At 50.2% G+C, this 13998-nt stretch overlaps 1 protein-coding gene across 1 annotated transcript in view; it reads right to left on the minus strand.

The window, feature by feature from the left end:
• EDIL3 (EGF like and discoidin domains 3) overlaps window positions 1-13432 on the minus strand; it is a 1767398-nt gene extending 1753966 nt beyond the window's left edge. Inside the window, exon 1 of the mRNA XM_078675331.1 lies at window positions 12922-13432. Within this exon, the coding sequence (XP_078531457.1) occupies window positions 12922-12982 (61 nt within the window). The 5' untranslated portion in view covers window positions 12983-13432. The remainder of the gene's footprint in view (window positions 1-12921) is intronic.
• Between the last annotated feature and the right edge of the window lie 566 nt (window positions 13433-13998).

Below are 13998 nucleotides of genomic sequence, written 5' to 3' on the forward strand. Positions count from 1 at the left end.
CCGTGGCGGAGGGGAAGACCGTCCCCCACTTTTCCGCCGCGGTCGCCTTTGCGACCGCGGCGGAAAAAGCCTGATATGGTGGCGGTGTCTATCAGACACTGCCAGCCATATTTGAATGGCCTGGGAGGAATGCCTTTCCGTGATGACAATGCCGCCACGAAAAGGCATACTTTTCCTGCTTTGGAGGCCGGTTGCCGGCCCCCAGGGTGAAGGAGGGCTGGGGGTGCACATGGGGGGTACCTATGGTACCCCCCTGCGTTTCAAAGCAAAACATGGCAGGCACCGCACGGTGCCTGTCATGTTGTGCTGTGAAACGCACAACAAGCATTTTTCACATTGCGGCGGCCGGTGCTTTAAGCACCGTCCGCCGCAATGTTGCGGGTGCATCCTAATTGGGGGCACGGTTCCTTCGCCCTTGTGGCGGACGGTACATGCCCCCGACAGGATGGCGGACGGACTTTGTCCGTCCACCATCCTAATGGACCCCATAGTTAGGAAACTCAAATGAGGCTAGATATTCTCTATTTAACTAACACTGAACGAATACAGTGTCTAATGAGTAAAAAAAAAAAAGATAGCGACTGCAGACCTGGAACTCACAGAGATATTGTATTTTCTTGATTAGCCAGCAACTGGCACAAACAAGCATATTTGTCTAAGTGGGTGGTCACCCCACTGAGCTGCAGAATTTGCAAAGAGGTACAGACAGACGCATGGAAACTCTCAAAATTGGAAAACAAACCAGAGAGAAAAGAAAAGGTTTTAGGTCATTAACGACCATGACTTTAAAAGACAGTGGGTTAGTCGACACAACTGCAAGTTTACACATGTTTTAGAAAGTGTGTACAGTGGTTTGGATGTAAGAGAATTCTGTCACAAGATCATATAAAGAATTTACATCAGCGCAAACACCAATCCCTGCCACAGCAAGAAGCCTTGGAGGTTTTCGGCTGAGGTCAGCATCGGGCAGAAATAATAACATGTTACCGTGACGTCTGCGGCTACTAAAATAATAACATGTTTCAGCGAATCCCATGTTACCGCACAGAACACGCACACACCCGCAGTGGAGTATTTAATTGGTTGATACATTGCACCCTTGTCTGCCCCCAGGAATAATCGACGTCATTCTACACTGGCTGCCAGGTGTCCCCCACACCGCACGGCGCAATCTCGCGCTTAAATGCAACTTCACGTGTCTGTCTGCATCAACCGGAAATGGTCTGTTTCTTGACCGACTGCGCGTCAAATAAAGATGCGCAAAGGTGCCGCGCTAAGAGGGTTATTCTTAGAAAGAAATGTGATTGCTAGGTCGGAGGAGGGAGTAAATATGGTTTCGAGAGTGCGATGGAAAGCGCACTCTCGCGTCCGATGGGCAGGCAGGGTCCGTCAGCAGACAGATTCGGTTAATGCGAGTCCAGGCTGCGGGTGTCTCTGGTTCCCATACCCGACAGACACGCTCTCCAAATATTTCAGCGTTATTTCGAAAATCATGTCTCTTTTCAAAACAACAGCAGCGGAATTGGCATTTACAGGAAAGGTGGACGTGTGTATGCGTAATTAAATGTTAAAAGTCAAGGTATCCTAGAATCAGTCTACATTCTGTGCATATTTAGTTACAAATTGTGCGCCTTCCACTTGACCAAGTGTGATTCATTCCTTACGAGACTTGAAAACCCCATGTTAGTCGCCCAGTCATAATTTCACTCATTCAAGGGGTCTTCCCTTAACTTACTTAGATAGTCACTCATTAGGTCACACAGCTACAAGCTGTACACTTGCAGTCAAACACATCACTCATGAATGCAGTGTGACTGAACTATGCTGAACACAAACACACTTACGAATGCAATCCTTCACTCAATGACCACTCTGAACTCCTGTAGCCTCAGGTACATACAGACACTTATGAAAGCAATCTGACTCATCCACGCGGTACTAATGCAGTCTCAGACATACCAGTGCAGTCAGACTCAGCCGTGTTGTACTCTTTCAGCCTCACACACACCAGTGTAGCCAGGGCCATTATTTACTCATGCAGTCTCACGCACATATCAATGCAGTCAGACTCTGCCATGTTGTAATAATTCAGCCATCATCATCAAAGTACATAATTCGGTTAAAATTGATAACCATAAAAGCATACAACGTACAAATTTCATTTTAATTAAAATATAGTTAAAAGAAAAACCTGAATCAATTTTCCCTGTGGACACACATTAAGAAATCAACCCAACAAAATATATTTTGCAAGTTAAAAAAGAAACAATTATAACCGAGAAGGTGAGATGAATTTAAGACTGTATCTAAGCTTTATAAAAGAAAGCACATAGGTGACATCAATTAAGATTCATTACATTTAGTCAACGCAAAAAGGTAACTGTGGTTGTTGGATACTTTCAGAACACCAAATCTAAGCCATGAAAAGAGTCATAACGATTGTAAGTGCGTATCTTGTAACTACTCATTACGGTGCCCCTCCTGCCCTTCCAATGGTTTTCCTCTACGCTCCGTCTTGTGGGGGGCAAATACGCGGTTCTGGGATAGAAATCGGACAATTCTCTTGTTACTATGGGCCCGTCTCCTATTTGTGAATCCCAGCTACGTAGATATGGGATGACCTGGTTATCCCTAAAGTTAACAATTACCAGGTCTCTAACCATGTCCTTAGGACGGGAACCTATCCATCCCACCCGTCTGACATTTAAAATTCTTCCATCAATATTAGATGGGAGGGGTCTATTCATAGCTATCCAAAATTTTACTTTATTTTTTAGGTCCTGATGCCCTTCAGTTTTCCCGTTTATGAGCACCGGCACTCCCGTGAGAACGCACACATAAGGTGCTGCCTCTGGTGGTAGATTTATACAGTTGATTTTTCTACCCATATTACCTTGGTTAACAACTGACCCCTCAGAGCTTGTGGCTACTTTGGTCGGCCCTGCTCTAGCGGCAGAACTCCTTTCCTTGGTCGATTTTTTGGGTACTTCCTTGTTTATTGAGACTAGTAATGTGGAATCTAGTGACCGATTTTGGGCAGTTTTACTATGTGCAGTGGTTTCAGGTATATTGGAAGCAACTAAACTCTGCGGTTGCTTGCTTAGCTTGATAGTTTCTTCTATCGTCATGAGCTTTTCTCCAATTCTCTCTATCCTTTCTATGAGCGGGGATAATAGACTTTTGATCAGTTCTTCAGGCTGGGCCAAGAGATTGGGTGGAAAAAAGGATACAGAAGTTTCCAGTATTGGACATACTTCGGGTAGTTCAGGTGTAATGGTGGCTTTGACCAAGGTGGGACTTGATATCAATTTTGGATGTTTCGCTAGACTCCCCCTGTGTTCTGGACCTTTACGCTTTCTGTTCTGGGGAGGGACCTGGGAATGCGTAATCGCTTGAGTGTTAACTTTGTCTATTACTGGAGGAGGAGTTTCCAGGGGACTATTATTTGGTTGGGGTGAATTACTGAACTGGGGGCTTCTATTTCCCATAGGGCATGTTAGGGGACTGAGATGCTCAGTTCCCTGTTCTGCTTGGAAGTACCCTAGTGTTACACGTTTCGTTTAATTCCCTCAGTAATAAAGAGTTCGGTGAGTCGATGGGAATCAAAGGGGATCGTTTGCAGGATGTAGTTTCTGTAGACAGACTATGTTCTACTCTCTCAGTTGCCGATGTTACCCTAGTTAGTTCATAGTCCAGTGTCCTCTTGAGTGAACCCCCCTGGGAGAGTGTTTGTTTGGAGGCCCCCTTTAAAAGCCATGGTACAACTAAGTAATAACCAATAATCACATACAATAACCTTGATCGGTCCAGTGGGTATCTTATCAGCCAATATGTAGACCATTTAAGGGAAGCAGAAGTGTTCGTAAATTGATTCTAGATGCGCGTACCTTGGTTCATGTCCTTTGTCCCCCACGACCAAGAGTGGTTGCCCGGCCCGACCTCCTCTGGCCTCCGAGGGCCCGCCCTTTGCCCGGGCTTAGCCCAGCGCCGACCAACGCGCGATCCCGCGATGCAGGTGCTGGAGTCCTTTTGAAGCGCCTCCTGGCGCAGGAATTCCGTGTGGCGGCGTGTTCCGTCACTAGGGCGTCTGGGTAATGTAGTTTTGGGCCGATTTCGCCCCCCCCTCGCACTGCGGCCGCTGGTCTGGGTTTGCGGCGGCGGAGGGGAGCATTGGAGCTGCGCTGGTCCCTGTAAGCTGCTCCACCAAGGTATGCCCCCAAAAGATTTCAGTTCCCCCGCTCCACCGGTGCTGGAGTCCTTTTGAAGCGCCTCCTGGCGCAGGAATTCCGTATGGCGGCGTGTTCCGCCGCTAGGGCGTCTGGGTAATGTAGTTTTGGGCCGATTTCGCCCCCCTCGCACTGCGGCCGCTTGTCTGGGTTTGCGGCAGTGGAGGGGAGCGTTGGAGCTGCGCTGGTCCCTGTAAGCTGGTCCACCAAGGTATGCCCCCAAAAGATTTCAGTTCCCCTAAGCTGGTCCACCAAGGTATGCCCCCAAAAGATTTCAGTTCCCCAATAATTCAGCCTCACACACAGTCCAGTACAGTCAGACTATTCCATATTGTACTGATTCAGCCTCACACACATACCAGTGTAGCCAGAGGCCATTATGTACTCATGCAGTCTCACACACACCATTGCACTCAATCAGTCGATTTGTAGAGTGCAGCTGGTCACCCTTGAGGGTATCCAGGTGCTGGCAGGGATCCAGTGGTTCAGTCACAGAACCTGGTCTTTAGCAACTTTCGAAACATCGGTAGAGACAGAAAGGTCTGCAGATGTAGGGGGAAGTTGTTCCACCTCTTCGCTGCTAGGTAGGAGAAGAAGCAACCTCTGCTCTTGCTGCATTGGATGCAGAGGGTGTGGGCGAGCAAGAGGGAAGCAGAGTGAAGGAGTCTGGAGGGCTGATGAAAATGTAGGCGGTGGTTCATGTAGGAGGGTTTGCAACTGTGCAGAGCCCTGTATGCATGGGTGAGTAGTTTGAAATAGCAGGTCTTCTGAACTAGGAGCCAGTAAAGATATCCAAGGTGAGAGGTGATGTGGGTTTGTCACTGTAGATCAAGACGGTTCTGGACACAGCTTTCTTTAAGGTCTATAGCCTTCAGAGGAGGTGGCCTGTGATCCCTGCATAGGGAGTGTTGCTGTAGTCGTCGGCTGGGGATGAGGGCTTATGTGATGGCACATTTGACCTCCGGGGTAACCACTTGAAGATCTTTTGCAGCATGCATAGGATGAAGAGACAGAGTTGACCAGAGACAGTATTTTTAGTTTGTTGTGCAGGATGAAGTCTAGATTTCTAGCATAGTCGGTAGGGGTCGGTGTTGGTCCGAGTTCCTTGAGCCTCCAAGAGGCATTCCAGTGGGAGCTATTGTTGTTCAAGATCAGAACCTCGGTCTTGTCCATGTTGAGCTTTAAGCTCCCTTATCCAAATGGTGACACTGGCCATGCAGTTGTGAATTTTGTTCTGGTGTGGTGGAGTCCTTTGAGAGGGAGGGAATGAGTTGCATGTCGTTGGCATAGGATATGACGTTGAGTCAGTTGGCTCTGATGATGTTGGCCAGAGGTGTCATGTAATGTTAAAGAGGGTGAGACTGAGCGAGTCAGACTCAACCATGTTGTACTCTTACAGCCTCACACACATACCAATGCAGCCAAACTCAGTCAAGCTGCACTCAAATTGATTCTAGATGCGCGTACCTTGGTTCATGTCCTTTGTCCCCCACGACCAAGAGTGGTTGCCCGGCCCGACCTCCTCTGGCCTCCGAGGGCCCGCCCTTTGCCCGGGCTTAGCCCAGCGCCGACCAACGCGCGATCCCGCGATGCAGGTGCTGGAGTCCTTTTGAAGCGCCTCCTGGCGCAGGAATTCCGTGTGGCAGCGTGTTCCGTCACTAGGGCGTCTGGGTAATGTAGTTTTGGGCCGATTTCGCCCCCCCCCCTCGCACTGCGGCCGCTGGTCTGGGTTTGCGGCGGCGGAGGGGAGCATTGGAGCTGCGCTGGTCCCTGTAAGCTGGTCCACCAAGGTATGCCCCCAAAAGATTTCAGTTCCCCCGCTCCACCGGTGCTGGAGTCCTTTTGAAGCGCCTCCTGGCGCAGGAATTCCGTATGGCGGCGTGTTCCGCCGCTAGGGCGTCTGGGTAATGTAGTTTTGGGCCGATTTCGCCCCCCTCGCACTGCGGCCGCTTGTCTGGGTTTGCGGCAGTGGAGGGGAGCGTTGGAGCTGCGCTGGTCCCTGTAAGCTGGTCCACCAAGGTATGCCCCCAAAAGATTTCAGTTCCCCTAAGCTGGTCCACCAAGGTATGCCCCCAAAAGATTTCAGTTCCCCAATAATTCAGCCTCACACACAGTCCAGTACAGTCAGACTATTCCATATTGTACTGATTCAGCCTCACACACATACCAGTGTAGCCAGAGGCCATTATGTACTCATGCAGTCTCACACACACCATTGCACTCAATCAGTCGATTTGTAGAGTGCAGCTGGTCACCCTTGAGGGTATCCAGGTGCTGGCAGGGATCCAGTGGTTCAGTCACAGAACCTGGTCTTTAGCAACTTTCGAAACATCGGTAGAGACAGAAAGGTCTGCAGATGTAGGGGGAAGTTGTTCCACCTCTTCGCTGCTAGGTAGGAGAAGAAGCAACCTCTGCTCTTGCTGCATTGGATGCAGAGGGTGTGGGCGAGCAAGAGGGAAGCAGAGTGAAGGAGTCTGGAGGGCTGATGAAAATGTAGGCGGTGGTTCATGTAGGAGGGTTTGCAACTGTGCAGAGCCCTGTATGCATGGGTGAGTAGTTTGAAATAGCAGGTCTTCTGAACTAGGAGCCAGTAAAGATATCCAAGGTGAGAGGTGATGTGGGTTTGTCACTGTAGATCAAGACGGTTCTGGACACAGCTTTCTTTAAGGTCTATAGCCTTCAGAGGAGGTGGCCTGTGATCCCTGCATAGGGAGTGTTGCTGTAGTCGTCGGCTGGGGATGAGGGCTTATGTGATGGCACATTTGACCTCCGGGGTAACCACTTGAAGATCTTTTGCAGCATGCATAGGATGAAGAGACAGAGTTGACCAGAGACAGTATTTTTAGTTTGTTGTGCAGGATGAAGTCTAGATTTCTAGCATAGTCGGTAGGGGTCGGTGTTGGTCCGAGTTCCTTGAGCCTCCAAGAGGCATTCCAGTGGGAGCTATTGTTGTCCAAGATCAGAACCTCGGTCTTGTCCATGTTGAGCTTTAAGCTCCCTTATCCAAATGGTGACACTGGCCATGCAGTTGTGAATTTTGTTCTGGTGTGGTGGAGTCCTTTGAGAGGGAGGGAATGAGTTGCATGTCGTTGGCATAGGATATGACGTTGAGTCAGTTGGCTCTGATGATGTTGGCCAGAGGTGTCATGTAATGTTAAAGAGGGTGAGACTGAGCGAGTCAGACTCAACCATGTTGTACTCTTACAGCCTCACACACATACCAATGCAGCCAGACTCAGTCAAGCTGCACTCATACAGTCTCACACACATACCATTCCAGTCAGACTGAGTCATGCCATGCTCTTGCAGTCTCACACATATACCACTCCAGTCACTCAGTCATGCCATGCTCATGCAGTCTCACACACATACCATTTCATTCAGACTCAGTCATGCTGTGCTAATGCAGTCTCACACACATATGAATGCAGCCAAACTCAGGTATGCTACACTCTCAGTCTCACACACATACCATTCAGTCAGACTCAGTCATGCTGTGCTCATGCAGCCTCACACACACATACCATTCCAGTCAGACTCAGTCATGCCGTGCTCATGCAGTCTCACACATACCAATGTAATAATTATCAGTCATGCTTTACTCATGCACTGACACGCATCGCTTATGAATGCAATGTGATTGCACTATGCTGAACACATGCTGTCTCACACAAACACGCTTATCAATGCAATCACTCACTCAGCAATCTTGTACTCATGCAGTCTACTAACACACATACCAATGCAACCAAACTCGGCCATGCTGCAGTCAAAGTCTCACACACACACACCCTTCCAGTCAGACTGTCATGCTGTGCTCATGCAGTCTCACACACATACCATTCCAGTCATATTCCAGCCAGACCCAGTCATGCTGTGCTCATGGAGTCTCACACACATACCATTCCAGTCAGACTCAGCCATACTGTACTCATGCTGTCTTATTTACATACAGACACTTATGAAGGCAATCCGCCTCAGTCATGCAGTACTTATGCAGTCTCACTCATGGTGTGAACGCAGTGTGGCTGAACTGTGCTAAATACACAAAGTACCTCACTAACACATGCTTACGAATACAGTCACTGACTCAACCGTGCTGAAATCATGCAGCCTCAGGTAGATGCAGACACTTATGAAGGCAGTCAGAGTCATCAGTGCTGTGCTCATCATTCAGTCTCACACCTCACTCAAGAATTCAGTATGACAACTACGTGGAACACGTTAAGTCTCACGCACACACAGTTACGAATGCAGCCGCTCAACCATGCAGTACTGGAATTCTCACATACACTTACAATGTACAGTTTGACTCAATTGTCTTGCACTTATGCGATATCACGCACATGCACTAGTTACCAGTGATTTCGCTCGGTCACCCATGCTGTCCTCGTGCAGTCTGACATGGACACCCGTGCCAAATAAAATCACGGGCTTAACTATCCTGGTCTTGTTCTGCACACGCGAACAGTCACTTGCAAGGCACCAACTCTCCCGAACACGTACACATGGGACTTCAGTCACTCAAACTCATGCACCTGACAAACTCGCACCTGCTACCATGTGTGTTTGTCAGTTTATAACATATAAAGTTCACATCCGGAAACAGCTTTGAAGGTGGGATCACAAATGTGCCTGGGCTGTGTTCACAGAAGATAGAACACACGCTGAATAAAACGTGCGAGGAGGAAAGAACAGCCCTCACTCTCCTGGGGAGACGAGGAAAGCGCAGCTCACTCTCATCCGGGCTGGGCATAAAGCCGGCCGGCGCCATTTGTAGGAACCGTTCACGGGCTCCTGGAACACAACTTGGAAAATGGGAATCGTACTTTCAAAAACGTTGTGTGGTATGGGTAGGAAAAAATCCCTTCAGGCTACAAAAATATACAATAAAATCTGAGCTAAGAACGTGCTGAAGAGTAAATCCGCGCACACTAAATAGCACTAGTCTAGAGGGTTATAAAAAGACTGTAATTAAGAAACATTAATGGGCCTAGCGTTACACTCAACCCCCACGAATGGAACATGTCTTCTATGCAGACATATTCCGTTACTTGCCCAAACCACAGAGGCTGCGGGGAAGCTCAACCGGCTGCTCTCGGGTACCATAAGTGAATTAAAGCACGTGGAAGGAAGGCGACCACCAGCAAGATATTAAAGCGAAGTGACGACTCCAGATGGAATATTTATGAACACGTCCGGGCTTGTCGTAGATACAGGTTTTCTTTAGCACTCGGAGGATAATCTACAGACCTCGGCAGAGAATCACGTGCTCCCTGCTACAGAATTAATGTTATTGAATTTTTGGAGCAAGTCCTCGCGATGTATAATGCACAAGCTAATAAAATATTCAGTTTAAGGGGTGATCCATTGGTTTAATTTTAGCATAAAAATAATTGATGATTGGGTAATTCTCTGGATAAGCAGAAATGCAAATGAGCCGAGACAACCCGTTGGTAGATAAGGTAACGACTGCAGTGCATTGAATTTAAAGGGCAATAAAAAACACAGTGTTGGAATGGTGCGGGAGAGCGAAGCTGCAAGATCCCTGCTTAAGGGCAGTGCGCTCACGCAGGGGCTGGGGCAACACCAGAAACTCCAATACCCCGTCTCCTCCCACACAAGCATGCACCTTCACAGTGTGCAGCGGGAATGGAAGTAGTAAACAACATCCAGGAGTAAGCTCGCTTTCCGGGATCCGAGCTCCCTGTTGCAATGACGTACTTGGCGGGAATGTGAGCCAAGGAGTTCGACAGGCTGTGCAGACAAATCACGCCTCCTCCCCACGGACTTTGAAGAATGAGAGATGCGCTAAACTGACCCGGGGCTTATGACTCCTGGACTCTTCCCAACCAGCACACACAGAATGCGGGGCGCCTGTGCTGCACGGGACCGCTTGTTAGACTTAATAAACTCTCCTCGGAATAATGACTCATGTGGGATGGATGGGCCGTCAGGGCAACGTGGAGTATTTCAATCAATAAAGCAGCTGTGTGTGTAATATGGAACAGTGGGAAAGGGGCTCATAAATAGCATGCAGGGCAGTGGACATCGCCAAAAAAGGGCTTCAACACCCCCATCGGGAGTAAAAGGCAATATATAAATGCAAACCTTTTCCCCCTCTTCTATCCCTCTGCTATCCTTCTCAATCCAAATGACTGACTAACCTATCCACCACTCAATTTACTTTCATATTTCACTATACCAATTCTACACTAAACCTTTATGGGTTCCAGAGTAGCGTGCTACTCGCCGAAAAAGCGCTTTGACGCCTCGTCAGGGGTGGTAAGCGCTATATAAATGCAATTACAATACAATACATCGTAATCCGAGTGGTGCTGACTTTTGGTTCATTCTATACAACTTCCCAAGGCTGAGGGTCTCTGTCCCTGTTCAGAGGCACCAGGAACTTCCAGGATATGCATTGGTAGGAGGGCTGTTGTGGCGGGTCAATGTTTACATCAGCCTGATATTCGGTGACACACGTTCCTAACACGTCCGCGTCCACTTCGTCCCTGCCATACAGAGAACCCCGAGAGCCCACATCACTAGGAGCAGGGCCGAGGGACGGGGTCCACCCACCCGCTCCACATCCGAGGCAACGGGTAACTGTGTTCACAAGGCGGTCCTCGCCGTCGCGAACAAAGACGTTTCTATCTGCTAGGGGTACCCTACGCCCCTTCCTTTCACCGTCAGGAGCACAACGCTGCTGGTGGCTCTGAATGAAAGGGCGACAGGGACAGCGAATAACGGTCCAGCAGATATCACGATATGGGGTGTTCCGACAAGTGTCCCATCTGCCCTAAATGTACAGAATGAGCGAGCCCGGCCTCTTATGCAGCAGAGCACGGCGCGATGCACGTGGAGTCGGGCACGACCTCACGGCCCTCGAAATGCAATATATGAGGTCTGCGGTGAAGAGAAGCGCCCTCAATGCTTTGCTAGCTTGAAAATTTGGGCAAAAAGCGCACTTTGATTTAGTTGCCGCCCGTCCGCCTTTGCGGCCAACATGAGTCAAAACGGCACGGCTGGAAAGTTCAACCGATCAGGGGTCAGAGAGTGCATTAGGTGGGGGGGGGGGGGGGTTACCTTCCTATCCTGGTCCGCATCTGATGGCATCCCGCCCTCGCCCCCTCCCTTCAGCTGCTGACCATCCCCTCTAACTCCGGGCAGCACAGAGGCTCCTTAACATGTCTCCAGGTATACCGGGACAGAGGGGCCACAGCTGGCCATAACCCAGGTCCTAGAGCCGAAGGCGGGCCCTCACCCACTGTCACTGTCAGGCTTTTTGCACCCTCACTGGAAATTAAAGAGCTCTTGGGTTTCTCGACTGCAATGGAGAGTAGATCGCCTAGTTTTCTTTTTGCCCTATCTCCGCCAATTTCTAATAGGACAAAGTGAACGACAAGTTCCAGAATGCAAACAGAAATCTTATCAGTACGAGCTATTCGCTCACGGAACCTGAGAGTAAGAACCACAGCAGTCAGGGCGGGCATCCGGTGGCACAAAATGCGTAGCTGGGAAGGGCGAAAATATTGGCAGTAGTAAGTCGGGCCACTAAAAACCTCGCATGCGGCTGAGGCGATACACCTGGGTGGACTCTCTCTAAACCACCTCCAGGTGATAAACCACCCCGCCCAGTTACACTCTTCTGCAGCTATAGGGTGGTAAAGCCCTCACACTTTCTGGGAGGTAAATGATAAAATCGGCAGATGCTGAATCCTAAGAGACCCTGAACAGACTCACAGCAGGTGTGGGTGGGGTGATACACCCGACAGGACACAACGCACCGAAGCAGATCTGTGAGAGTGAACTGCCCTCTTTACACCCTCGCAGGAACTACCGACTTTTAACCCTCACCGATACGGGGTGCCAGCTGGGAAGGCGATCTTTTGGAGAACATTCAACTCGCAGGGCAGTTGAGGGGGGAGTATGAAGTCCCACAAAAGATGTGGTTTGAAAAGACCCTCACAACAGTAAAAGCAGATAACGGTCAACAAATAAACAGCGTGGGGGGGGGAGCGCTTTGGACTCTTTCAGCAACCGTGGTTGGTACACCCAACACCCATTCAGAAGTAGGGCCTTGGCTTCTATTGGTGCAGTGGCACCGGAGCCCAGAAGGTCCCTCTCAAAATTGTTGTAAATCCCAGTTTAAACAGCGGCCAGTGGGCCCGTGACAAACCCGGAGGCGGTAAACCGCACAGCAAATCTTCGGGATTAGGTGTCAAACTGAGATTGGTTTAACCTCACTAATCTGGTGCTGTCTGCAGACGAGGATTGTTCACAAGTCCGACTGGAGCCCCGCCGGCAGCCCGCGAGCCTGCACCCACGCAGCGCGCAAGAGACTCTTCACAACACCCCAGACCAGCGCCATCACCCACCACCTGCCCACGGTCTGCTCCGCTCCAAACCCCATTCCAAAGAGGATATATTGCTAATATATGTATATATATATACGGTAGACCTGATTTAAAAAACACGGACTCTTACCCCGGGAACACAGATCCCCCCTCAGGGTAGAAAGCATTTCTAAGTAAAAGTGATGATTTTTCCTTGTTTCACAACGTTCCCATGGTATCACCAGTTCTACCCATAAAACTCAGCTGTTTTGCCCCTTCCCCGGTCAGACAACGTGAGCGTCATGTTTGAAGGGGGCAGCCTGAGCCTCCCCTGGTGCGAGACGGAGCGCACTCACCATTGGCGACCAGCGGCACCGCGAGGCAGAGGCAGCAGAGCAGGAGGCGCTGCGCAGACATCCTTGGTCCAGGGCAGGAGGTGAGGAGTCAGCAATCCTTCCTTGCCGGACAACACAAACAAGCAGCTCCAGCCGCGGCGTGATGCTGGTCCGAGAGGGAACCAGGCTCAGCGTGCCCCTAACACGCGCCTGCCCCCCGCCAGAGGCGTCGCTTCTCCCCGGGGAGGCTGTCCCAGGATGGTGGAGGCTCTTGCCGGGGCTGGGGAGTCCGTAGGGTGGGTGGGTCGCCGATCCTATATAGCTCTCCGCCTCTCTCTTGCACCAGCACAGGAGCACCCGCTGCACGCCGCTCCCTCGACCCCAGTGTGGTCGGCCCCCCACAGGCTTGCACTGGCGCCCCCGCTCCTGTCCGGGAGGGTCCTCTTCACAAGCCACGGAGCGCTCGGCGGCTGCTGCTCCGTCCGCCTCTCACTGTTGAGGCAAAGTAGCTGCTTCTGCTGAAGAAAGGGATAGAGGGAGCCAAGGTGACAGATAGAGAGATACCGAGCGCAGCGGCGTAGCCCCGCCCAGGCACCTGCTCCTCCCGCCCACAAGATCTGCCCGGACTCTAGGCGCCGCTAATCGCCCTTCCCGGGAGAGGCAGGGCGGAGCAGAGAGGACCCCGGACATCAGAGGGCCATTCCATCGGCCCGAATCTCACTCCCGGCCCTCCAGAGCGCGCTCCCGCGGGTCATTCGCTCCATCTGTATTACCCTCACGCCTGCAGCGAGCTAACGGGCGAATGATTGCATGCTTCTCTCTCATAGCCAGGGGCCGGGGTTTAGGCAGACACGCTTAAGCAGTAGAGAAGAAAAGAAATATTACAGTGCAACCAGGCTAACTTCCATTTAATTCACACTAATAGAAACACCAGCTCACTGCAGTGAGTTTATTATTTTTGTCCATACGTATATTGGAAAAAAACTTAGCTTATCCAACATTACTATATTACGTCTCGATCACACAATACGTCACGCAAGATAAGTGAAAAACACCGAGTAGAAATATTTGGGAACTCAAAGTCCTGAAGAGGTCGCC

This window comes from Lissotriton helveticus, chromosome 2_1, assembly GCF_964261635.1.
Source record: "Lissotriton helveticus chromosome 2_1, aLisHel1.1, whole genome shotgun sequence".
Taxonomy (NCBI): domain Eukaryota; kingdom Metazoa; phylum Chordata; class Amphibia; order Caudata; family Salamandridae; genus Lissotriton; species Lissotriton helveticus.